The 26,921-nt window shown below is 46.0% G+C and overlaps 1 protein-coding gene across 1 annotated transcript in view; it reads left to right on the top strand.

The window, feature by feature from the left end:
• The window catches only part of WIPF1 (WAS/WASL interacting protein family member 1), a 53,739-nt gene extending 28,000 nt beyond the window's left edge, over positions 1–25,739 (top strand). The window contains 10 exon segments of the mRNA XM_040603511.1: positions 11,960–12,048; positions 13,598–13,727; positions 16,023–16,193; positions 17,433–17,728; positions 17,730–17,831; positions 17,833–18,109; positions 18,112–18,198; positions 20,680–20,892; positions 22,585–22,698; positions 24,016–25,739. Coding sequence (XP_040459445.1) covers positions 11,998–12,048; positions 13,598–13,727; positions 16,023–16,193; positions 17,433–17,728; positions 17,730–17,831; positions 17,833–18,109; positions 18,112–18,198; positions 20,680–20,892; positions 22,585–22,698; positions 24,016–24,071 — 1,497 coding nt within the window. The 5' untranslated portion in view covers positions 11,960–11,997 and the 3' untranslated portion in view covers positions 24,072–25,739.
• Positions 25,740–26,921: the final 1,182 nt, after the last annotated feature.

The following is a 26,921-nucleotide window of genomic DNA, read 5'->3' as shown; positions in this document are numbered from 1 at the left end:
ATGCAGTTTCTCAAGTTTTGTAGACCCTTTTGAGAAGATGATCACCTTTTGGTCACAGTACCCAAGTAGTTTGGGCTGACCTAAGGTTGGCTTTGACGTGAAGAAGGGGTGATTAAAGTCCTGGAGCGGGGGGAGGGGGGGCTGTTTGCTGAAGCAGACCTTCTGTTTGTTTCAGATTACTTTTTTGCCTCCTCTTTTCCCTCCCCTTTATTATTTCCATCCTGATTTTAAAACCTCTTCTGCAGATTTGTTTTTATATTGCTGAGAACCTTTAAAAATCATTACTGAAACGATAGCAGCCCGTCGGAAAGCTTTCTGAGGCGCAGTATGAGCTACACAGCAGGCCAGACCTCAGAGGGCAGAGGCCCTCTTCCAAGCTAGCCAGAGCGGATGCTGCGAGTGCCTTTGATGGCCTGTGCAAATGGGCACTTTGTCACCCAGCTGCCTGCATGTGCACATACCCAGCGTACCTTGCCCAGCCTCATGTACGTCAGGGTCTTCAGGCTTTGAAAGTAATACTAATTTTAATTACTGTAAGCTAGTTAATATGTAAATTATCCAAGAGAGAGTTTCATTTTGTAGCTATTCCCAGAAGAGGAGCTATGATACAATACCATTCATGGTAAATGCTAAAAACTCTTCAGTATGCAAAGTAATGGTATGTTTTGTGTATATTCATTTATACCTCAGTAAGCTGAAAATTTTCCATTGCTTTATTTGCAGACTTGCACTAATTCCTTCGGGAATGTGAATTATACAAAAAGTAATTGTTTTGTAACAGTCCAGCAGAGTCTACAAAGGACTTAACTTTCCATGGCCACGTTACTGAAATAAGCATTTAAAGGGCAGATCAAATGCTGTTTTATAGCTTTTTGCATCAGAGGTCAGAGGTTTTTGAACACAGAGGATACGACTCGTATGCAGAATGAGTCCTCATTTAGTTTCTAGTCAGGTTGTAAGGTCTGACATGAGTTTCTATTCAGTTTGTGGTCTGTGAGCAGGGCACAGAGGGAAAGTTACGAGGAGTTTATCAATAGGTCATAGTGCTTTGAGACAGATGACAATATATCTTGCTGGCTGCTCTCCCCTAGTTCGTGAAGTCAGATGCCAGCAGTGCTGAGCGCAAGTGATGGCACCTCTGTGCAGACTGTGGCTGTGGTCCTTGCTCCACCAGCCTTCTGCATCCAAGGGAAGGTGGTGTGGGAGCCAGTGCCAACTTTGAGTGCTGATCGTGAGGCTCCTCAAATTCATTACTTATGTGCAGATATGATTCATTGCCTCACAAATGATTGGGTTTAATGACCAGCCCCGAGCTACAGTGCAAATCCCTGCACAGCAAAGAACATCAAGGGACTTTGCAGGATGCGCTCTTCTGAATCTTTGTCTGATCATCCTAAATAATTCCAACACTTTCAGCAAATTCATAAGGTACAATGGGTCTCATCCAGCCCCATCTGAAAACCAGCCTGAGCCTTTCCCCAAACTCTAACAAGAGTAAAATCAGACTCTCCATCTCCACCCATTTTAGTGGTGGTTTGGAGTCTCGGCCCTTTGCAGCCTCAAATCATCCAAAATTAACTTTTGGAATGGAAAATAAGATATTTTTTTTCCTTTTAATTAAAATCTCTACCAGACCTGGTTGCCTGTTTCTCACAAAACTGATTTATGGGACTTGCCACACTGAACGGAGATTTTTATTGACAGTAACCTGGCTCCGAGGTGGTATTCATTTTTTCTGGACCGTCTTTGGTGGAGCAGGCTGCCTTACATTATGCAGATCTAGGGCTGGGTTTTGTTTTGTTTTTCCCACACTCTGGGCAGATCAGTCTTTGATTGCTACTTTAATGACAGGTATTCAAGTTACTCTCTAATTCATGTCGACACCTGGGCTGTAAAAACTCTAATGCACTCTTGCTTGTGTAGTTGCTTTCCCGGCTGGCTACCCAGGCCACTTAACTTTTTGTTTGGGCTTTTGATGTGAAATCTGAACTAATCTCTGTGCACTGTAGTTTTTCAACATTCTTATAGGAATATTGCAATATTTACAAGAGAGAGGGATTGGAAAATGGTGCTTTAAATTCATTCCACATGTCTGGCCCTTACATGCCTCAGATTTCCCCTTTAGAGGTAGTCGCTATTTCAATATTATTTTATAGATGCTGGCTTTAGTAGACCAGTCATGGTTCACTGCGGGTTTAGTAAGACTTAGTTGATTGTGATGAAGAAAACATTTTACGTTAAAAAAGTCTATTTGAATGCTGAAGCCAATTGAATTCTAAACCTATGCCTACTGAGAAGTAAAATCATCTGGCAGTGTGTGACATCCTTGATCCTTTGCTGTATGCCTTCATTATAGTAAAATGCTTTCAACTGCAGCTTCATGTCATCCTGTTGGTCAGAAGAGAAGGGTGAATGAAGACAGCTTCAGCAATGGCGTTACACAGGCCATAACATTATTAATTTAGTGCCCTGGGCATGGAGAGGAGGTAGTGTGGAGTGTCCCAGAGCTCCCACAGTGTAACCTGTGGCTCCAAACAGGCTCTTTTCATCCCAGCCTCAGGGTTTGCAGAGAGAAGCCCCTCTGCTGTGAAGGGGATGCACAGCACGCCAGTTAGCAACTGTGGTCAGCAGAAGTCCACTAGCAAAATCCCAGGGCTTGCTCACCAGATTTGGTTCCTATGACTTCTTTCCACACTGGCTGAAAGTTGTAACCGCTCAAGTGACCAAAAAAAGCTATTCAGACTAATTTCTGATACTTTTTGGCCTGTTATGCCATAAAACAGTGAACAGAAGAGGAAAAAAATCTCCAGACTTCTGTCAATTTGATCCAAGTGGCAGGATTGCTTTCTTACTACACAAAGCAAACAAGGGGTCAGACCTGTAACATCCTAAAAACAGAACAAAAAATATGGAGCAATAGGTGGAAAGGCAACAGGCAGGGGACACTAACATGGGCAACAGTTTTTTTCCCATGGTAACAAGCTAGGGGCTCTGAGGGCCAGCCCGTGCCTTTCCGCCTGTGGGTGACCAGGTGCAGGAAGCATCCCTTGCTGCCCTCCGCCCGGCTCCCTGGGCTGGCTGCCTGCCAGGAGTGACCCGGTCCAGCCGGAGAGCGGAGCCATGCTGTGTGGTGAAGACAAGCTGGTGGGAGAAGGTCTGTTCTTGGGGACTTCTTCCAAGTTAACGAACGCTTTTTGTTCTGATTTAGGACTGATGAAGGCAATACTTAGAAATCCTTAATTTCTGAACTAGCCTGTTCACCCCACTAGCAGCTCCTAGAGCTTCAGGCGGCTCAGGTTTTGGGAAGAAAGCTGTGTGGTGAAGCGCATGGTGCTGAACAGCCACTTGACTCCGAGTGACCACCTCTGCAGTAATGAGGCACTGGAAAAAGCAGCCCCATGGCGAGAAGCTCTTGGGCTGTGTACTAGCAGCAGTATTTTGTGGACACAGCATGTTCACAAGGAGGAACAGGCAAGGCAATAAGATGGAGAGAGACATCAGGTCCTCATTGCCCTGGGTATATTGTCCCTATGTGGAGATGTCGTCCCTACAGCCGTTCCAGAGCACCACCACAAGGGTCCCTTTCTTTAGGGCTGCATGCTGAGGTTGCCTCCAGCCTGGGTGAATCCCGTGTTGGCTGCGTTGGGCAGCATGCCTGGGATAACACAGCCTTGTGCGTTGTTTCAAATACTTGGGTTGACTAAAGGCTGCCTTAGATGGTAGGTGATTGAATATTGCAGGCAGCTGTGCTCCAGACAGCTGAAGTAAGAGCTCAAGCACAAACGGCTCAGTCCTTAACCATCACTTCTGCCTGCCAGAGAGCGAGCAAAGCTCTTTGCTGTGGGGCTTTGCTTTGTGGAGGGGTTGCGGGAAGGATTTGTCCTTTTCTGGCAGGGAGGCAGGAGCTGGGAAGGAGCTGCAGGAGGTTGCAATGTCTCCAGTTGAGTTCTCCTGTCCTGAGGGCTGGGATACAGCCCAGTAACTGTAGATGTCTCTTCTGCCTTTGGCCCTGACCTCCTGCTGAGGAATGACACACACGTGCTGGGTTTAAAACACCGGCGAGACTCCCTCCCGCGGTGGCTGGTGCGGGGGCTTTGCTCCAGGCGCCATTTGCAGGGCTGAGGTCCCGCTCCCAGGGCAGGGATGCTGTGGCGGGGGCTGAGGAGACTCAGTCTGAGCAGACAGGAAAATTTTTGTACATCTCCTCTGAAAGAAATTACAGGAGCATGGATTGGATGGAAGCTGTTTTCAGTGAGTCAGAGCGATGCTTTCTGCGACAGTGCATTTGCTCTCATATTATCAGCTTTTCTCAAGTCAATATTCAAACACTTAAACTGATCCAAAGCTTTGCTGCTGCTTCCAAATAGTGACTGTACTGGCGGGTGGAGGCAGTCCTCTGAAGCTAGCCGTTGCCTATGATCCTCTACATATCTTGAAAAATATGTCACTGAAAAGAGAAAAACTTCTTTAAATACTTGGATTAAAACAACATTCTGACACCACAGTGGCCTATTTCTTAGCTGTAATTTTCCATGGATGCAACACCACTGGATTTTCACCATATAACTCCTGGTTGCCTTTGACAGATGAGGTTTGCTGGATGCAGCTTGCCGTGGACCATGAGTGCACCTGACTGTTTACTGCTCTTGGCAGCCCATGGTTGTGTGCTGGCTCAGTGGTCTGATAGTTCGCTTGTCACTGACACCCCACAGTAACCTGCTTTATTACTGTTTTCCTGTGATGGTAAGAAGTAGATGGAAAGTGTTTAGGGGGTCCTAAGACTCTGGGGAATTGCCCAGTGTGAACTGCAGGCAGTGCTGCCTGCGGGGTCACTGCACTTGGCTGGGCGCTTGGGGATGAGAGAGGTGGGGGTGAGGGATGGAGGAAGATGGGGATGCCGTAGGGTTGGCAGGGCACAGGTGCCTGGGATAACGTGCAGAGACGTGAAATCACTTCACAGCATCCTCTCATATTTATTTCTAACTAGTCTTGTGCTTTGTTTGCTATTGTGGTTATTTATCTTACTGCTCCTCACTAGCCTCCCAGAACCTGCACCTTTCACATACCTCTTACAACAGCGTAACTGAGCTAAAAGATTAGAACTCTGCCATTGATTGAAAAGGGTATGTCTAAAACAAAACAAAAAATGTATCATCTCTCTGCAGCCTAAGTAGGGCTGAAAAAGTGCTCACTGTGATACTGGCTTGATGTGTTTCTTCCCCAAGAAATGCCCCATGCAGTCCTACCAGAGGCCTCCAGGCTCTTGCTTCCCTCTTCTCTCCTTTTTGGCCCCCGACTGCAGCAGGATGGCGTTACATCCCATAAGTCAGTCACTGCTGGGTTTGTAAAGGTGCAGTTCCCTGTGGCAGATCTTCCTGTTATTGCCAGCTCCTGTGTGTCATTCAGGATGGGCTGTCCTGTCCTGGGGCCATGCAGACCTCATCCACTTTACACATGTGCCCGTCAGTGAAGCCTACCACCCACCACCCCTCCGAGGGCCCTCTGTGGAAAGAGAAGTGTCAGGGCAAGAGCTCTATGGCGCTGCTGGTACTGGCCACGTTCTCTGCCCTGGCATTTTGCATAGGGGATGGTACTTCTTGGTCTGGATGGAGTGTCGTACTTGTACCACTCATTTCAAGCACTGGGGAGAGTTTTTCTGAAATGCGTAAAGTCCCAAATAAAGTTGGCTTCCTCTCTCTGGCATCCGCAGCTCCCCAGAATTTCCCTGGGTTTCATGCATCCAAAGTAACTTCTCTGTTGGTCTCTCTTTGGGCTGTCTGGTTCTCTGCAAGTGGTTTTAAGCTTGTGTTTTCAGTGAAATGTTAGTGCCTCCTTTTGCTACCACAGCTTCCTCTGGACAGGACAGGACAATTTGCATTCCCACACCCTTGTGATGTCCTTTCTCAGGCCACGGAATCTTGTAACTGTGCACTAAAGGAGTGTCGTTTCAGCCAGAAACCATCCTTAAAAGACCAGTCGCTGGTGTGAAAGGACTCAAAAATACTGAGAGTAACATTTTAGGTGTCACTTTCTTCCTCCAGAGCTTGTCAGCTTTGAAAGGTTTATCCCAGTTAGAAGGAGGAGAGTCCAGACTTTCCGGTGATTACACAGTGGCCCCACTGTGTCTCCATTAAAACTTGTACCAGGCCAATTCAGCACCTTTCAGGCTTTTCACTCCTCTATGTGTGAATGACTGAGGCATATATATTTATATATATGTATACAGGTAGCTTCATGCTATACTGTGCTTGTTTTGGTGCCCTTGTTGAATTCTTTAGGGGCTTAAAATCATCCATCTATCTATCTGTTTATTTATAGGTTTCTACATATTTAGAAACCTCAATAAAAAGAGAAGAAGAAAAATACATTATTTTTTCAGATGGGATTTATTGACATGGTGTTGCATGGGAGGAGCGTCTTCACATGCTCTAAAGCTCTCATCCACGCCTTGCCGCACTCCTGCACTGACTCCTTAACGCAGGCAGCCCCTCTGGCCTTTGGAGGATACGGTGGTGGAATGTGGGATGTGTAGCGTTACTAATGACTCGGGTCCACCAAGGAAAGCGGGAGCAAGGGGACTTGAACAAATTTCATGACATCACGGTAACATTTTTTATCAAAATAGCTTAATAGTCCTATACTCTGTTAAAAAATGGCTCATGAAAAAAACCTGTGGTCTGTACGAAACTGATTTTAAACAATTTTCCAACTGCTTTGTAATGTGTTTACTCTTAGTTGTCCTTTTTGTTTTGAGAGCTACTTTAGTACAGTGCTTGGTAACCTAGCCCAATTTCTTCAAATTCAGATTTTTAAATATTTTCCCTTCTTTCAAATGCATTCCTTTCTGGTAATGAAAGAACCAAATCAATACTGGGTTGGAAGTCAGGGCCTTTTGCGTAGAGGGCCAATCAGCATTTTAATTGATTATTTTGGGTTTTTTTTTTTCCCCTGAAGTTCTATCAATTCTATTTTATTTCTACAGTTGTTTGTTCCTTCCGCTTTTTTTTGCTTGGAAATTAATCATGCAGGAAATGATTAACCACAGTGAGCTGTCTGTCTGCCTCTGACTCAAAACGTTTAAGAGGGGCTGCCTTGAAGCCTCTCAAAATGGCTGACTAGATGCAAGTTGTTCACACTGTCCATCCCACATTAAATGTCACATTTCTTTTTTGCATTTGTAATGTTCCTGAAATTATTTCTGAAGTACCAAACTAAATCTGAAATGCTCAGAATTTGTGTTTCAGGGGATTCAGTTTGGTACCACTTTTGCTTGCTGCTCTTCATGGATTACTTCCCGGAGCAAAGGGCTCTCTGCAGAATGCAACATATACTTTCTCTCTGCTCTGTTTTGGTTGTTAAATGAAATTAGTTTATATCAGGATGTATTGCATATCCTAATATTTTAATACCATTTCAGATAGTGACTGCCAGGTGTGCCTGGTAGCTTGCAGAAATCAGAGCTTCCTTCTGCAGCTCTGATCGTACGATTTACCTGGGATTAGGCAGGCGGCTCTGGGGCATCTCGTTTGCTCGCGGCTGGGGTGGCTTTCTTAAAAGGCAGCAGATGCAGGCTGTGCACACACCCCTCTTGAGAAGATTGCCGCGGTCTGGCACCGGGGTTGTAGCTGAGGCAGAGCAGAGCGAGTGCGAGGGGGGCTGCAGTGGGGTGTCTACTCATAGGGATGGCAGCCCCGATCAGGGCTGGACCCCTGGGGGGAACGGCAGAGTGCATGGTGCTGCTGGCGCCTGCCTCGCAGTGGGAGAGCAGCTGCTGCTGCCAGCTGTGGAAATCCTTCTCTCGTGCTGACAATACAGACCTTTGTGCGTGGGGCTCAGGGGCCAGTGCTGTGGCGTACGTGTGAGGGTTGGTTACTGTAATCCTTTCTGCAGCACCACCAGTGCTCATCTAGGTATAACATTTCCATATAGCTGCTTAAAAGCTGAGGTAATTTACACTACTGCCTAGAAAATGCACCAAGGACATGTGTCCTTGGTTTCAAAGTAACCACTATGCCTTCAGCCTTGGTCTTTCGGAACTGGTTCCTTTTCAGCACCTTGCAGCATCAAGTGTAATAAGCGACCTGGTTGTTAACAGGTTTGGTAGGTAAAATTTATTACTGGGTGGATCGGTTACTATTTCAGGTATTTTATAGTGTCAGCTGTTAGCAATCAAACAAAACGTCCATTTCTTAAATCCAGCTCTTTCCCATTAACTAAGAGCAAATAATGAACTGAGTGTGTTGCTGGAGTGTAGGACAGTAACCAAAGCTCTCCTCTAATTGCAGAGCTATGCTTAACATCTTGGGACATTTTTATGCTCTGTGCAAAACAGCGGTCCTGTGAATTAGTAATAAAGCAACTGCAGAATTCAAGTTTAGCGTTGTGCTGACTCAGCTGCTTTGCTTCTGTAGCCCAAGAGGTGCTGCTCATCCTAAGGGTCAGTCCCAGCACTGCGCTGTGCTGCGTGGGCGAGCCTCAGGTCACTGCATCTCTTCAATGCATTAATATTCTTCTTACAGGCTTATAGTGATCAAATTTTAAAAATCCAGAGACCACCATTTTTTTTGCTTACAAAAACTCAGAGGAATAAATTGTACAAAATCTAAGAACCAAAGAGCAAGGGTGAGTCAGAGCTTCAAAACAGAGGTGCTGTTTCTTGCTGCAAAGTTTCAGCTTGACTTTCTGCAATTCTATTTCTCAGCAGCAGGAGCAGAGTCAGTGTGAAAAAACTGAGAGCGAAGCAGTGTCATAACTTAGTTTTTAAGCTAAAATTTGACAAACTGGGGTGTTTTATGGGCTCTATAAATGTATGCATTATACTTTTATGTGTGGCCATGCAGTTTCTGGGTCATGCTCTATGATCCCTTTTCTGATGGCTCCTAAAGGATGTGTGTGCTCTACAACATCATGAGTAGACAACTACAAGATGCTTGCATTAAGCTTCAAGCCAGTTCTGACTGAGTTTGGCCTATTCCAGAGGCTTGTCCTGAGCTTCTGTGTCGCTTCCAATGCCATTTTCTAGACCATCCTAGTAACTGCCCTGGGGGCTCTAGGGCTTGTTCAACAGTAGCTAAATGCTGAGCTCACCAGTGTGCAGCTGTGTACCTAATTTCCACTCCTGTCCTGCTGAGAAAGCCCTTCAGCACCAGAAGAGGTGACTAGCTAGTGTGCAGCTGGTGACTACAAGTACATCAGAGGATGCCATCCTTCTGGAAGATGGGATAGGGAAAGAGGGGGCACCCAGTGCCTTTCTCTCCCTTACCTCCTTGCAAATAGTGTGTGCAGGGAGGATTTGGAGAGGCTGAATGTGTCCGTGGGTCGCGGCTTCCCATTGGAAAACTCAAGTTTTGAGTATTACCTTGCTTCCTCTCTGTTCCCATCAATTCTTTAAGAAGCTGATCTAAACCAACCCGGTTAAAATGAAGAAAAAAAAAAAAAAAAAAAAAAAGTAGAACAGACTAGCACAAGCATGCAGAAGGCAATCACTTAACTGACAGGAGGGAGGTAGACAAGTTACAGCATTTGCAAAAATACTGCTTTTTGGAGAAAACACTTCATAGACCAGCTGTCTCCCTGCATTCAGATCTGAGCTGCCTTAAGGAATTAATTTAAAAGTCTGATATCAAACCAAACTTTATTCTGCCTGCTCCAGAAACTTTCCTGTGGCACATGGAGTGCTGAGGAGACTCATGGCGCATTATCCAGTTTGCTTTGGCCTCTTATCAAAGCAGTGCAGGGAGCAGAATTTCTCTTTCTGTTTTTAATCAGTTGAAAGAGTTAAAATCTTGGTGAAACAGCTTAATGGCACAGTTATGCTAGAGACAACTGCAGCTGTGAAAAGACTGTGTTAAGAAACAGGATGGTTGTGGTCTGCTGTAAGAAATAATTTTCCTGTTGACTATATTTTTTAAACAGGAAGTTGAAGAACAAAGCAGCATTAGTCTTGGTGCTTTTAATAGGCTTCAGATTTCAAATATTGCATTTAGGATAAGCAGATCAGGAAAGGATAAGGCAGCATTTTGTGTAACGACTGAAGGCTAGAAATATGGAGGACAGGAATATAACGATTCAGGCAGAAGCTGGTGCTTCTCTGGAGACACCGTAAGATGCGCAGTAACGCACCGCAGGGCCGATGAGAGCACGCCTGCCTGTTTGCAGGACTTCAAGAATGTGTGTGTTTGCACAGCACTGCGTAGGCTTGGCTTCGCAGTTTCCTCTTTGTCAGTAAGTCTGTCCGTCCGCCAGCTTCCCCCCTGCTCTGCTTGCTCTTTTGCAGCAACCGGAAAGAGAAACAGTTTCTGCAGCACAGAAGAAAACCTACAAACACCAGAGGCTGTGGTGGTGCCTCATGACACTTTGAACTCCGTGGTTTTTTCTAGATAGACAGCCAGAGGCAGGGGTGATACGTCAGGCTCCTTTCCAAGCCCTTTTCTCCCCTAAAGATTTTAGATAAATCCATTAAAGTCTTATTTCAGAAAAGCTTTCTTCTGTGAAAGGCAGATCAGCAATTTTTATTTTCTGTGGGGGAGGGTGGTGGTTATAGCTGTAATTCTTTTGAAGCATGAGCATCTGATGAGATAAATCTGTACTTCTAATGTGTTTTTTTCTCACACACGTATCATGGGTCATCTCAGAGCCATTACAGACTTTGTCGGTGGTGACTCACTGCAAATGCCATTTTGTTCCATTCAGAACATTTTCCTAATGCTTATTTAAACTGTAAAGGGTACAGTACCTAGCATGAAGTTGATCTAGTAGATACTGTGCTCTTCGTTATCTTTGGTTTCATCAAAAACAGTGAAGTGGCTTCACAAAGCGAGAGCCGTGTATTCTTGTAAATAACTGCCCTGGGGACCTCAGCCATCAGCCTGGGGTTGTCTGGAGAATAACCCTGGTTCCTGCTCCCACCGTGTTCACCCGTCTTGTGCAAGCATTATATGAATGGTGGCAAATCACTGTTACTAAAGCTGGCTCAGGTGGATGGGCAAGAGCAAAGCACGTGCCAAAATGCCATAGCACCATTAGAAAAGCCCTGGAGCCTCTGATAGGCACCAGCCAGCGCACGGTGTGCCAAAATGCCACAAAAAGCCCTTTTGACTTGAAAAGAATTCCTCGGTGCTTGTCCTTTCTAGTTTTTTTTTATTTAATATTTTCATTGCGAAGAAGTTCTGCATCTCAGGTGGGAGCCTCTTAGGCTTGCCCTAAGTTGGAAGTTCTGTTTAGGGTAGGGAAAAGCGGGAGCCTGGTCCCCGGCAGGGAAGCTCAGGAAGGCTGAGCTGTGGCAGCCAGGCTTTTCCTCTGCCAGGCTGCCTGTTTGCTCTTCCTCTTCTGGGAAACTGCACATAGAATGACTCTGTGTGCTGCTCCTGAGGAGGAGGAAGGTGCGTTCAGAGGTGATGTTGGAGCCTGGAGCCTTCAGAGCAAGCAGGGAGAAAGGAAGAAGCATGAGTTTTTCCGAGAGCCCTACTGTTCTGCCCTACCCATAACAGTGTGTGTAGAGGGGCAGGGGGGAATCCTCCAGCAATTTAAGGGCTTTAAAAGGTCAACTTGTTTTTCTGAGTATGATCTTAAAGAGATGATGCTTTCTTTAAGAAAGGATTGATGGGTATAGCTGCGGGATTATCCTGAAGTACCTCCACAGGAACAAAATCTTTGGATTAGAGTTCAGTTTTGTTACTGCATTTTTGTGCATTGCCATAGCAATGCATGGATTATGTATGTGTGCAAAACTGGATGTGTATGTCTGTGAGTTTGTATGGCAATGAGATCATGTAGGAAGCCCCCATTTAAGGATGCAGCTGGTTTCCATATAATGAAACATGAAGCACTTTTTACAGGTTAGACTTAGAAAATGTAGCAGATACACCTGTTAGCTGCAAGGATGTTTTTTAACTGAGTAGAGATTTATTAAGATTTATTAATTTCTGAGCCTTATGTGTTTCTGTGTTTTGCTGTGCAGGTTTCTTAGCAAGATCAGACAGAGCTCAGCCTTCCACCATGCCTGTGCCTCCCCCTCCAGCTCCCCCTCCGCCCCCGACACTGGCCTTGGTAAGTTTTACAGGAGGTAAATGCACCATATACACTGTCCTCTGTCACTGATTTCGTGTGGAACACGATGTCCAGAGGCATTGAGGTGTGGATGAGGGTATGCGTTGGTATTTGGGAAAATCTCTCTGACATTTTGTTTACGGTTGATGATTGATCCTGCAAGAGGGACCATCACTTCCACTCCCTTGCAGTGCGCGTACGGATTTCACTAGTCACATTGACTCTCCATCCTCCTCTTCATCCCACACTGGTGGTTTGATCTGGTGTAGGGATCCTGGGTGGAGAGGCACAGCTCCTCAACAGCTTGTCTAAGTCAGGGCAATTGAAGTCTTGCCCTCCACTTGGCTTTCTCCAGCCACATATTCCCACCTTCTCCCTCATTCTACTCTAGTACATACATGACCTGAGCTGGAAAAAAATCAATCCTGTTGTTTCAGTTTGGTACGAGTAGTTCTTAGCCAGCACAGCTCCCTCAGCCAGCCTGTGGTGTCAGAGCACAGGATGCCCTGCTGGCACAGCATGGTGGGGGAGACTACATCAAACCTGACTTTAAGTCAGGCTAAACTGGAATAGAGCTTGTGCTGTGTTTGCCCCCCAGCAGTCCGTCACCTCACTAACAAGAAAGAAAAGGCTTCTTGAAATGCTGTTGTGAAGTACTCAGTATTTTCATAGCAAAACTCTAGGTGATCACAACCTACCTGATACACAGGTAGGGTGGGCTGTGCTTCTGAAGAATCTTTCCCTCATTGTCCACCCCAGGTGAGAAAAAGACCCTGTGCTTGGTCCCTCCATGCCAACTCTCACCACCTTTCAGGAAATTTCCATAACACTGATCCGATAAGTTAGAAAGTTTTTCAGAAATCACCATTTCTTAGAAGACATAATTATATGTCTGTATGTGTGTGTGTGCACACACATATATGTGTATGCAGTCTTTTTTGGTTTGGATTTTTTGGGGTTTTTCCTTGAAAAACTGTCACCAAAACATAATCTGAAAAGAGAACCATTGAGACAAACTCACGCATCTAAAGGTTTTACTGGGTCCTGTTTTAAGAGGTCTATATTATTTAAGTGGTGATTGCCATTTTGAAGTTTTTCTATCGAAACTAAAACGGTAGATAAAGCTCCATCTTTCTTCTGATTTATCCAGAATTTGCATATTAGGCGTTTTCACTAGAACTTTCAAGAATGTCCACCTTTTTGTGTAATCAAGTTACGCGTCTAGTCTGGTTTTGTTTGTTCTCAAAAATGGCAATTTGCCACAGATGCGCCTTGGCTTTGAAAAATCAGACTCTAAATCTTGAGTTAAAAAAATGTGAATTCACATAAGTGTTCTGTTTCCAGTGAACAGCATGGGTTAGAATAGCAGCAGTGTTTGGGGCCTCAAGTCATTAACAAGACCGGCTACCTGTAACATCATTCACAAAACCAGACATGGCATGCTACACACTCCAGTGTTGTTAAAACAGAAACTGAAGTCTCAAGTAACTACCATATTGGAGCAAAACTTTGTATATGTTGCCTCCTCCTATTTGATTTTATTTTGCAGGCAAATACTGAAAAGCCATCACTAAGCAGGTCAGAACAAGCAGGGCGAAATGCTCTACTATCTGATATTACCAAAGGAAAAAAGCTGAAGAAGACGGTTACTAATGACAGAAGCGCTCCAATTCTAGACAGTAAGTATGATTGTGCATGTTGGAGTTTCTGTATGTGTGAATGGTTCTACGTATCTAAATGTAAAAAATGATTTTATGTATCATAAGATGAACTGTCATGGGAGAAGCAGGTAAAATCAAAAGCCAGAAGTTGGCATGCATAAAAATAAATTGTTCATCATGGATTAAGTCAGCTGAGAAATCAAGTACTGCTTATGAAATGTGAGTGTTAATTTGTTTGCTTACTCTCATAAAGCAGTTCATTTTCTCATTTGCTTAAATCAGAAAACTGTGCAAACCCTACTAGGAGCTCTGCTGAGGAGCTGCAGCAGACGAGGCAAACAAAACCCCTGTCAGGACTGAGGAGAGCACAGACCATAAAGTGGAATTTCAGACTCTACTTTTGCATAAACAGTATAAAAATAAAGGCACCCCTGGCATGACACCATCGGCTTATTAATGGCCCCAGTACGGCCTAAAGCAAAACCAGAGCCAGGACCCACAGCCCCGCCTGTGTGTCACTGCTGCATGCCGCGTTGCCACTCCTGGAGTGACTCGGGTGCTACCTTCTTGGCTAAGCCCTGTCGCTCAGCCTACCTGGAGATGCTGTGGCACGAGGCAGCGGCTCCACTTACCTGAACGGAGACAAGGTCTCTGTCCAGCTGTGCTGCTGCTGTGTCACACTGTGCATCTTGGCAGGTGCAAGAGAGGGCTGGAAAAGCCTGTGTAGCAAAAGTATTGGGAAGACAGAACAGAAACAGCAGAGGAGCAAGGATGGAGGGCCTGCGGTGTCAGAGGAACAGCGATTATTGCCTCAGGAGAGAAGACACTTCTACAGACTGATTAGCAAATGTGACACAACACAGTCCAGGTCTGGCCATGCAATTAAAGGCTGGACTGTGATAGGAACGCGATGAGGAAAGAAGGAAATGCCCAAAGGAGTGTGACCAAATAAGAGTAATTAAAAAAATAGATACAGTTCTACAAGTCAGCCAGGTACTTAGTTTTTAAACACTCGAGTATTATCTCCGAAAGCGAAGTTACATGTTCTAGGTATTGTAATGAGCTGGACAAAAGCATTGAGGAGATTAAAGGAGGGGTAAACAGTAAGATAAAAATGATGCAGCCTATCATCTTGCTTACATGAATTAACAAATCATGATGAAAGACTAAACCGTAGTAGCAGCATTTCTCCAGAGGTTCACGCCCTGTGTGAGTCAGAGCTGAACTGAGCTAACATGCTTAAGAAAAGAGAAGGATGATATGAAACATTCACCCATGAATACATTCTTCCTCCTTTTTTCTGGGTGAGATTATTAGAAGTGTTTTTCATCCACAGGTTGTAATTACTTTAAAGTCAGTGAAATTTTTATCCACCCAAAGTTGTGGAAATGGAGATGCCAAGAAATTAAGCAATTGATCCTCAGCCTCCAAGAAATTAAGCAATTGGTCCTCAGCCGTGTAGCCCGTCATCTGAGAACTGATGTCCACAGGTATCCCAACCTGTGGGCCCGCTCATTTTTCAGTGATGCTCTGAACAGGGCTTTTCCCTTTATTTGTAGTTGTCGAAACACTTTAATTTTACTTTTAGCATCATCTTGGTGTTCTCACAGCAGAAACGTTGACATTAGAGAGAAATGGGAGAGGAAGGGGGGGAGCAGCTGATAACATAATTCCTGCCTGTTGGAAAAATCGGCAGCTAATGATCCTGTCACTGCATTTCTGGACCTACAGGGAAGCCATCAGAAATGGAATCTCTTTCCCCACTAGGCTTTAAGTAAGTAGATATGTTGCAACATCATCAATAGTGACAGAATTCAATCCCAAAAGTGACCACCAGAGACACCTCCATGAGGAAGGACACCTGTCTTCCTTCTTCCTTCCTCGTTTTCCATGAGATTACCCTGTCTCTCAGTTTGCTTACGGAAAAGTGGAAGGGAAGGATAAGAGAGCAAAAGTATGAAGAAACGGGAAGCAGCTACAACGATGCTAACAAAGACAATGTGATATCCTCAGAGGTCCCATCCATGCTAAGTTCCAAATTCTCCATAGTGACTGTTGCTCTGCTTTCCAGTCCGGAGCAGGCTAAAGGAAAGCAGTGGCTTAATAAAACACAGTGGCTGTGTTTATTGCACCACCTCTTCCATGGTGCAATAGTGGCGGTAATGGTAGCTGTGATGATCCAGCCTGAAAAAGGACTTGTGTGTTTTGAAAGCTTGTCCATGCTTCCCCAGCTGCAAGCATTGCTCTAGTGAGATGACTTTGCAGGAGCAGTCTTGCTTCTTCGCCTAACATGGGGGATTTTTTTCCCAACAGAACCCAAAGGACCTGGTGGAGGTAGTGGTGGTAGCTTTGGAGGAGGTGGCAGCGGCAGCGGTTTTGGTGGCGGCAGTGGTGGAAGCTTCGGTGGTGGTGGGCCACCTGGCCTTGGAGGCCTTTTTCAAGCAGGAATGCCAAAGCTCAGATCTGCTGCGAGTCGAGATGCCGGTAAGAAAGACTTTGCAGTTCCGGTAAGAAAAAGTAAATGACATTGCTTAAAACGTTCATAACACTGCAATAAATTATCTACTGGGTTTGAAAAAGTCTTGAGATTTCTTAGGCTCTTAGGAAATGTAATTTTCAGTTTGAATCTCATTTTATGAGGGAAAAGTGAGACTGTTCTTCCTACCCATCCTCCTAGTTATTGATGAAAACTAAAGATCTCAGCAGTGTTGAATTGCTACCTGCAAAGTACAGGCAGGCAGGCAGACTAGGTCCTGCCTTAGCTGTGAGTGTGCAGGACCAGAGGAGAACATAAAAGGATTCCAGCTTAATTTTCCCTTGTGCACCAGGGAAGAGGATCTACTTTCCAAATGGAAAGCACACCTGCGTCAGCTCCACAACAGCGTGATTTACCACTTAGGGAGTGTGTGAGGCATCCCAGCTGACTGGTGTACACACTGCGGTTGGAGGCTTGTCTGGGGAAGGCACTATTCTGGCTGGCAAAACAGCTACCCAAAGCCTCGTCGTGTCCCTTGAAATGAAGACTGGGGGCCAATGAGTTTTGTAAGGTTAAGGATGTATGGTGTCACGCTTGTTGAAGTAGGACTGGGCAGTGGGGGTTGTAAGGTGTTATGAACCTTAGATATTTTGTAGAGCAACCTAATTTTTCAGCTCATCTGTGCAAAACAGTCCTCAGAGCTGTATTTTATACTGTGTCACAGTCTACTTTGGGAACTTGTGTTAATACAAAAGTTCCTGGCATCGCAGAACAGCACTTCCTCAACTGGCTGCCTTCTTCCTCACCTGCACCAGCCCATCCCTAGGTAACAGCTACTAGAAAGGGCTGGAAAGAGCCTTTTGCCAGACTGTTGGATACCATTTGAAAGCCCAGACTTCTTTGCTTTCAGGTTGATGGTATCACATGCTTGCTCCTCACTGTTCCCCCCCTGCGTTACCGCTTGCTGCGCGGTGGCTGCACCAGTTGCATTCCCTTTTGGCCACTCTGGCCTCGCTCAAGTTGTCCCTGACGAGCGCTGCGGGGAGGTAGCCTGCCTCTCTGGAGTGGCTCCCCGGTGCTGTCAAAGTCGCCGCTGGCTGTTCCTGGGTGCCAAGTCCCCAAGGCTGGCGTGGCCCTGCGGGGCCGACCCCCTTGGCGTTGGCGGCACCCCGGGACGCGGCCCGTTGGGATGGCGCCGGGCGAAGCCCCTGCCCGCTGGATACTGATGCCCGCTCCTGTGCCCGCAGATGCCGGGGGAGGCCGCCCGCCCGTCCTGCCGCCCGGAGGCCGCTCCGCAGCCGCCAAGCCCTTCTCCCCGCCGAGCGGCCCGCCGCGCTTCCCGGGGCCGCCCGCGGGGCCGCGGACCGCCGCGCCCGAGCCGCAGAGGAGCCGCATGCCGCCGCCGAGGCCCGACGTCGGCTCCAAGCCCGAGGCCGTGCCGCCGCCGGTGCCCAGCACCCCCCGGCCCATCGCCTCCAGCCTGCACAACAGAGGGTCGCCGCCGGTGCCGGCCGTGAGCCGGCAGCCCAGCCTGGGGCCCTCGCCCCCCGCCGTTCCCGGGCAGCCGGAGCGCGGGGTCGGCCGGGTCCCTCCGGCAGCCCGGCCCCGGCGCCGCGCCGCCCTTCGCCGGCCGGCCGCCGCTGCCGCCCCACCCCGGGCCGGCCGGCGGAGGACAAGCCGCCGCCCCCGCCGCCCCCCGCCGGGCACAGGCCGCCCGCCGCCCGGGAGGCGGCTCTGCCCCCGCCGCCGCCGCAGAACAGCAAGCCGCCCGTGCCCGCCGTCCCCCGGCCCGGCCTCGGCGCCCCGGCGCCCCCGCCGCCCCCCAGCAGGCCGGGGCCGCCCCCCGTCCCGCCCGTCCCCGGCGGCAGCGACGAGATGCCGCGGCTGCCCCAGCGGAACCTCTCGCTGGGGTCCTCCTCGGCGCCCGGCGGCGGGGGGGCGCTCCGGGCCCCTGCCCCCCCCCGCCCAGCGAGAGGCCCCCGCCGCCCGTCAGAGACCCCCCCAGCCGCTCAGGTAGGGAAGCCGGGGCGGCGCTGGAAGGTGTGGGGAGGGGGTGGGCGAGGGTCAGGAGGCGCGGTCGGACGGGGCGGCGGTTCCCGACGGGAAGGGGGAGCTCTCGGTGTGCGGCCGTGCCCCTGGGGAGTGCCGCCCCGCGGCCGTCCTGCCCCGGCAGCCCCCAGCTGCAGCCGGGACGGGGGGTCTGCGGGCGCCCCGGTGGCCGGAGGCGCAGCGCGGCCCCACTCCTGCCCGCGGGTCTCGGGCACGTTCCCCACGAGCGGCGCGGCCGCAGAGGTCGCAGGCTCTGGTGGAAGGAGCAGGTTTATGGGGTTCTGGCAGGTGACAGCACTCGCCTTCCCGAGTCACCGGCAGCCCGCCCCTGAGCGGGGGTTTGCAGGATCCGACCTTCCGCGTGTTGGGAGGCACGAACGCTTACAGCCAAGCGCAAATTATTTTAATAAAAAACCTAGCCAGCAGCTGTTAAACATAATGGCAGTCCTTGCAGTGTGACTAACTGTTGTTACTTGCCATATGCAGATTTCAAATAAGGCTAAAAATAGAATTGTCTGCTTTGAGTTATTTCAAAATATGGATTGTCCCCTGTGACAGCTACTGTTCATAACTTTTAAGAGCTGCGCATCATAACTTCGCTGTCTTACTACCTGATGGTTTTCCCTTTGGAGATGAGAGAATTTAGGCACAAGCAGCCAGGCTCTGTAATGTCGGGAAGAGAGAAGCATTGCACAGAAGGCAATGCTGGGAAGCTCCACAGAGTTGCCTTTCACTTCATCCTTTGGAATAAAAATACGGAATCATCTCAGACTCGCCTGGTCCTGGACAATAAAGATGGATGGATGTCGTGGGAGCTCCCACAGGCAACAGCCATCCACGTTGCTTTCCAGCTCCTGGATCTCCTATAGCACAGCACCTGCAGCAGCCATGAGGCTACAGAAAATACCTGGCCCTGAAACCATGCTTTGTGGAGCTGGTCGCCAGCCCAAAGGATAGTATAATGCCAGCGCAGCCTGTAGTAAATAAATCAGAGAAATCTTGTCACGATTGACTGGAAGCATGGATCTAAGTTGCAGAGAGCATGTGCAATTATTCAGACACTTCCAAGAACTTCTTCCATGATGGCCTCTGCTTCCACCAGTGCATCCCTGGTTGGCTCTTTTCAGAGGCAGATGGTTTTAGGAACTCTGCACCACCTTTCTGCTGGCTTAATAAGTAGAAGGAAGTTGTAGCAATAAATTACAAACATAAGTACTCGTATTCTGCAGCGGTTCAATATAGATGATGGTGATTAGGTAGGTTTAGAGAGTGAGAGCAAGCAAAACTATTCTGAAAGTTGCTAAATGCTTCTCATTCTTAGAAACCATTCCCTGAAGGCAAACTTCAGTGATTTGTAAGAAAAAGAGGGGGAGAAGACCACAAAAAGTACAGCATGTTTCTTGAAGCATGTTTTGGTGCATGTTGCTGGAGACACAATATCTGCTGCTCCTTTGTTCAAAATGCATGTCTGTAGCTAGATTTCATCAGGACGAGGAAGCATGTAATAAAAATGATCACAACTGTCAGTTGCCCAAGTGTGCCAAACTGAGGTGGTGAGACCTTTGAACATGCATAGCCCTCCACACCCTTTGCTTCTCATCATGTCCTAACCACGGGTACCTCTCTTCCCAGCAGCAGCAGCTTTCTTGCCTTTATTTACTGACTTCTCACAGAGAAGCACCCTTCCCCTGCCCTCGGGACAGCCCTGGTCCTGTGTTACATGGGCAGTGCCCTCATATTTGACCTGTTGGGTCACTGCAGCAGTTACTCAGATAGACAGTGGGAATGCCAGTCTACATGTGAGGTCTGTTTCCAGTTTAGCTGGAGGTGGGTATGCTCCAACTACTGAAAAACCTGGCATAGAGCACACATGTTTATAAATGAGTGAGCTGATGCCGTGCTGCTTAACGCTACCACTCTTGGGTTGAATTCTCCCGTGCAGCACTGCAGACCTCAGCTGTGACACCCAGAGAGAAGCACTCCCATGGGGAAAGAGCCTCTGAGGGTAGCAGAGCTCTTCTGCTACATGTCCTCTTGCCTTGCAACGGTACATGGAAAGGAAATAGGCTATGGTTCGGACCGCCACAGTACCCTGAATTCCAGCTGTAACTTCTGCTTGTTGTGGCCAGCATAATTCAGAGTGGTTTAAAAGTGGCTTCAAGGACCAGCACCTCTACAGAGGCTTCTGTATCTGAGGGAAATGGAAATGTGGGCATTGACGTGTATTTATACTTAGATATACCACACTCCCCTGTTCTCTACTCTTCAAATCACCAACTGAGCCCTGGAGAGCAGGGAGGTGGGTGCTGAGGGCAATTCCCCCTCAGGGTGGAGGGTCCAAAGCTGACGCACCCTCTCTGGTTTGTTAGTGGGAGGCTGTGGGATGCAGGCAGCAGCTTATCAGTGCAAATGTCATTTGTGTGTTTACCTCTTGTCTTGCTCCAGGACCCCTCCCACCACCTCCTCCCATAAGCAGGAATGGAAGCACTTCGAGGGCTTTGCCTGCTGCTCCCCAGCTGCCCTCCCGGGCAGGGCTGGACAGCCAGAGGGGTGGACCACGACCGCCGCTTCCCCCTGACCGGCCAGGCTCAGCAGCACCACCGCCACCACCACCGCCTTCATCAGCTCTCAGAAACGGCTTCCAGGATCCAGGTGATGGTAAGCCGCCCTCCCAGTTGTTTGTCTTTCATAGAGACCATATAGCAGCTTTTAGCCTCAATACATCAAAAAAGGTTTGGGATAGAGGCTTTGGTTCTAGTGCGGACCTTTGATTTCTGACCAGCAGAGGTGTCATTTGGGTCTTGGTTAACCCTGCCAAGTAAGAACAGAGTAAATATGCTATACATAGAGCAGAACTGCAAAACTGTGAATACAGTCTCCAAAATAACCCTTTGAAAAACAGCCTGAAAAGAGGAAAAGTATTCACTGTGCTCTTCTTTGCTACAATACAGAAATAGGCCTAAGGAGATTGTTTGACTCTTAATATGAATTCAAAGCATAGCTATCCTAAGACTTTTTGGAGGTCAGAACAAGTTAGATGGTGACTCAAAAGCTGAAAAACAGGTGAGGGAAGAGATTATCAGAACACTGCTGAAAATGTCAAGTATCTCCCTTTTTGCTAGTGTTTATGGGAGAGGTGAGGTCCAAGACCACTGTGTCTTAAAGATTTATTGTGCTTTTTGTTTTAATTGTTTTCTATTTACAAAGGGCAGATGAATCTTTCAGTTAATTATGGGAGGCCAAAATTGGTATTTCTGACGTTTATAAGGTTAGAAAAGCAAGCAGAAAGTAAAACAGTAACTCATGCTTTTGAAGCACTTTCACACATCAGATAAGGCAGGTGGGTCTCAGGCACGTTTTTTCCTACACAAGTCATTTGCAGGGTTCAGAACCTGCAGCTCCTTTACACACGGGTTTCTAATTGCAGCCATTGCGAGTAAATGTAGAAAAACTGGATCCCAGTAAATAACCATGTGTACAACAGCCAGGCAAAACTTACTCAGCTGTTCATTACATTGTGCAATAAAATATAACAATATTGCAAGAAAGTTATGGTTGCAAAGTCTTGAAGCAACCAAGTGAAGAAATGACAAAGTTTAAGATAGCCCACACTTTCTTCCTTGGGCCTTTGTTCAAGTTCATGTGCAGAACAGAGCTCCATAAACATTTCCTGTTACTTCAGTAAGAAACTTACCAGCTTGCTTTATTCTTTAGACTCAGTAAGTACATTGATAGGGCACTGTAGTCTCAAGAGATACAATTTCAACTGATGTATTTTTCCATTTTTTTATACTAGCTACATACAAGTTTCTCTGTCGTCATAACGTTTTTCATAATGGTCCCAAATTTTCTTTTTCCTGTATAAAAACTAAGAGAGAAAACCCACCACTTATAGGTCATTGTGCTTTTAATGATGCGTTTGAGCTCCATATATCAACAAAGTATGAATATTAAGAAAATTCTATACCCAGGAACAAAATACTGTCCTGAAATAGGAGACGCTAGGCATTTCTGGTAATGATTATATATGTATATGTGTGTTTGTGTTAAAAAAGCAGTTCTGTTATACACGGAAGGAAACATATCACTTATTTCAGTGGAATTACAGCTATTTTCCTGATCTGTGATTGTGCATTAAATTGGCTAAAGTGATCAGTTAGTAAGAATTTTCATTCTCAAACTAACTTAAAGCATCTTCTTCCCTAACTTCTCAATAGGATGTAGGTTCAATACTCAGCTATGTAAGCATTTCGCAATATAAAACTTGTATTAAACATGATTTAATGTCAATTTACTTTCCTGAAGCTATGTCACAAAACTAACGAGTAAATTGCATGTGATTTCTTTCAGATGAGTGGGAAAGCAGATTTTCTTTTCATCCTATATCTGATTTGCCACCTCCAGAGCCATATGTACCCATGAACAGAAGTTATCCCAGTAAACTAGCAAGAAATGAAAGCAGAGGTAAGTTTGTTCCACTTCTGCTGTTGGAATTTCAGCGTATCGTCCTAAAAACAGTGTGGATAGGGAAAAGACTGGATGCTGAAGTTTTGAAGCAGCTCAGACTAACAGCCTGATCACCTTTCCCCACCAGACAGAAAAAGCTAAATGCAGGTTTGTGGGCACAAGCCTTCTTAAACTTGTATTTGAGGGGAGAATTGTTTGGTTTTGAAGTTAGAACATATATTGTAAGAGCCCACCTCTGCCATTATAGTCATCCCGTCTGCTACAGGCAGCCAGAACCACAGAATCCCCCAGGACTTCCTCCTCAGTTCCATCTAAATTAACGCACAACTCATTTATTCTTGTGCCAACATCATCCTTGAGTTTAGTTATCCTCCCTCCTTGCTGTATTAAACCCCTAGTATTTTTTAAGACAACAGTCGTATCCTCCCCTCAGCTTTTGTTTTGCTGGGCTGATTAAATCAGGATGTACTACACTCTGCTTCCAAGCTGTGTTCTCTGATCGTCAGGGTTGCTTCTGTATACATTTCAGTTTGATTTTGTCTTTTCCAATCAGTGTTACGTGCTGTTCCAGTTTAGGTCTCAACTGTGTCTTCTACAGCAACATAAATGTTTCCTGTCTTCAGTAGTGGTATTTTGCCTGATACGCCCAAGAATCATTTTACTTCTTTCACAACCAGTGATATTGGTGGCTCACAGTTATCCTGTCATCATCTGTACACTCAGATGTTTCTCTCTCTTTCCCGTTTCCAAATGATGAGGTTTTGGTTTGGAGCAGAAATTCCTGTTAGTCTCTGACCCTTCATTTGCCCTGTTAGCTTTCATCCTGTTTGTATTACTCCACAAAGAAACGCAGAGTAGTAATATGTGCATTTTTATGTTTCCTTTCTTGAGTTTGCAGTGAAAATCTTCATATAGGGAAAAACATGAAGAGCTTTGAAATGCCACTGTATTCAGAGCTTGCCACTTTCATTGAAATTTGCATGTGTTGCAAGTAATGCTAAGATGTGTGTTCACACAAAATAGTAAGGCTAACGAAGAGCTATCAATCTGTTTTGAGAAGGAGACAAAGGACTGAAATACATATGCCTTCCAGACATTTGGGGGTAGCATTAGCTAAAAACTTTATTTTACACCGTTTGACGTTCTGATGTTGTTTAATAAACTAACTGGAAACTCTACAAGGATTTTTTAGTAAAATGGCTAGGCAAGAAAATGAGTGGATCTTCACCAATTACTGAGTTAATGGCTTGGATGTAAACTCCCACTTTAAAAGACACCAGGAGGAATAACACAAAAAATTTTGTTCTTTTTTAGGTGGCTCTGGCCGAAAAGAAAGAGGTGCCCCCCCGCTTCCGCCTATACCGAGGTGAAATGGGTTCTGGCCCATCCTTGGACGACGTCTGTTTTCAAGTTTCCTTCAACTCAGCTTTCCTGTCCACATCATTGGAAAGTTGTCTGTTTTGCTTTATTTCCACTTTTGGCTTGTCAGCTGGAACAAACTTCAGTCTCTATTACAGAAGTAATAGATTCAGCTTACGAACTATAGTTGCTCAAAGCTATAAATTTTATTTGCTTATGCTGCAGGCTGTCATGAAAGGCATGTTGTGGACCATACACAACATACGTGCATCACGCTTACCGTGTCCAGCCCTGTCCCGCTGAGAGGTCCACGAGAGGTCTAGCTTTGAATTTAATGAGAGCTGGAACAAAACTGTTTCATTCACTTTGGGTGCAGTGGCTGTATTATTTGAATGATAAAGTACAATCTATTTTTTGTTTAAAAAACAGGGAAAACTGTGTAGCCAGGAGTCCCCTGGGTCCTTCTTTGCATGCCTAACTTGGCCCATCTGCTTCTGCAGGCCATAGGCCTACTACATGGTGACCAAGAGTTCATCTTAAACCTTTTCACTTCAGCAAATCTTATTTTAAACAATAGTTATCACATCTTGTCCCCGAGGATAAAGTGTGTCTGGCCTTGTTTTTATCTGCGGAGAATCTTCCAAAGAAAAGCTGAAGTGAAGAATTCAGCAGCATAAAAATATCTTTTATTTTTATCCCTATCTCCTTGTTTCTTTAATAGTGTTATGCTTTTAGTCACCTAATTCTTTCCTACTCTGATGTGGACCAACCCTGTCATCCGTGTCCTGGATTATCCCTCTACCTGGGACTATATGCGAAGAGTCCTCAGAAAGCCGTCTGGGTGCAAATGCAGCCATTATTGTAGTTGCAGGCTCCTTCTGTAAAGTATCGCTAACACCAGTGCTCCACAGACTGCTTTCCAGTTGTTTCTTTGGTTGAACCCGTTAAATGATGGGGTTTGACTTAAAAAGCTTTCTGGGGCTTCGGTCACAAGTCTCGGAGAGATTGTCTTTGACTTGCGTTACGGTAGAGCAGCTGAGGTCAAAAATGTGGGTAAGTGAAAGCCCTTTGGTGTAGTGAATGAGGTCTGGGGTTTGTGTGTTCAAATGGGAGCAATACCATAAATTCGGAGCATCAGCTCCAAAATTTGCTCTCCGCACTGGTTCAAGAGAAATGGGAAGATTTGGCCTTCCAAGTTTACCACAAAGCCTGTCCTTTCAAACCTTGCTGAGAGGAGACGCCACAGAGAGCTGCAAGGCTTACGCTGATAGAAGAGAGAGTGAAGTCTTCTAACATTGTGACAATTGGTTAATACGTTTAATAGCTCTTTAATTTTGTATATGAGAAAAGAGTTCATTGTATGAGTGCATTTTAAAAATAGGTCTAAATGCATATAAAATGCCTTTGGAAATCAGAGGAAGATTGTAATTATGGATTGGAAATATTGCTGAATGACAGTTCTTTGTTAATTGGACTTTTGAAAGCTAGCTCTGAAAAATTTCTGCTCTGTCTCCCCAACGGTTTCTGTTTCTTCGCCAGACTCCTTGGGATCCTTGTCAACTTGTATGAGCAGTCGTGCTTCACAGGGTGTTGCTCAAAACCCTTCCCCCTGCCACCCACCCCACCACCCCAAAAAAAAAACCCAAACCAAAACAAAAAAACCAAAACAAAACAAAACCACAAAACCCAAAAAACTAGTCATGTAGGTTAAGAAAATGTTTCTCTAGCATGGAAGACATGATCCTAAGTATGCTCTGCAGCTAGAATGAGGTCAGTCTTGAAAATGTAGGGAATTTAGCTGAAGGGAGTCTGGACCGCACTGAAGTGTGTGTGCATAGGGCTTTCTGCTGTCAGTGGGTGTGGGGGGGCAGACCCTCTTTCTGCCTGGCAGCCTGGACAGTCACAGGGATGAGACAGAGTTGGATTTGGCCAGATCCAATTTAATTTGGCCTTTTTGATGTTTGTTTACAAAGTCTTGTTAGCTGTGATAGGATTTGATTATATACCTGGTTTTTACATTTTTATATCTAATGACCTATTTTAAGTTACTATTTATGGTCTTGAACCTGCAATTAAATGCGCAGGCGCAGGGATGTATCTACATCTAATTGCAGGATCATGGCTGTAAGAGTTTCTTAAGATAGTAGTGGGACCTCCATGTGACAGGTGCACCTTGGGATCAAACCTAGCGCAATACTGAATTTTTATATGTATTTTGTGGATGTCACTTAAAGTACCTATCTCTTTGGGATATTATTATGTGAATAGAAGTCCAAATAAAATTTTTAGGATAATAACTTAAAGGATAAATTATTGTATTCATGTTTTTAAACTGAAGCACTTAAAAACTTTCTAAAGAACATTTTGAATTTCAGAATACAATATTTTCCAGTACCTTGACCTGCCAAATCCTTATTAATATCCAAATAGCTATGCAGCCAAAAAAAACCCCCAAAACCCAAAATCTCCAGAAACTACACCTTTTTGTAACTTACCTGCTTCTAGTATGACTCTCTTACTTTGAGTAAGTCAATAAAAATGCTGCACATTGTTCTGCCAACTCCCTGCATCATTGAAAATATCCTATATTTGATCTTTTGAGCAAGGTTTTCTGACTGGAAATTCCGGACCACTACCAAAGACTTAGCAAACCAGCTTCAGTCTCACTTTAAAATGTGCTGTGTGAAGGCCCTTCGTCAACAAGCTGGGAAACCTGAGCTATTTGGATTTTAGCACTTCTTTGTACTACAGAAACCTCTCCAGAATGGATGTTTGGCATATATGTAAAATAGCTTAACAATGCAGAAAGAGGGGTTTTTTCACCTAACAACTTTACTATTTATATCTTTTGCCATAAAAGT

Source organism: Falco naumanni, chromosome 8 (assembly GCF_017639655.2).
Source record: "Falco naumanni isolate bFalNau1 chromosome 8, bFalNau1.pat, whole genome shotgun sequence".
In the NCBI taxonomy this organism is placed as follows: Eukaryota; Metazoa; Chordata; class Aves; order Falconiformes; family Falconidae; genus Falco; species Falco naumanni.
This window is presented reverse-complemented; position numbering and strand designations above follow the sequence as displayed.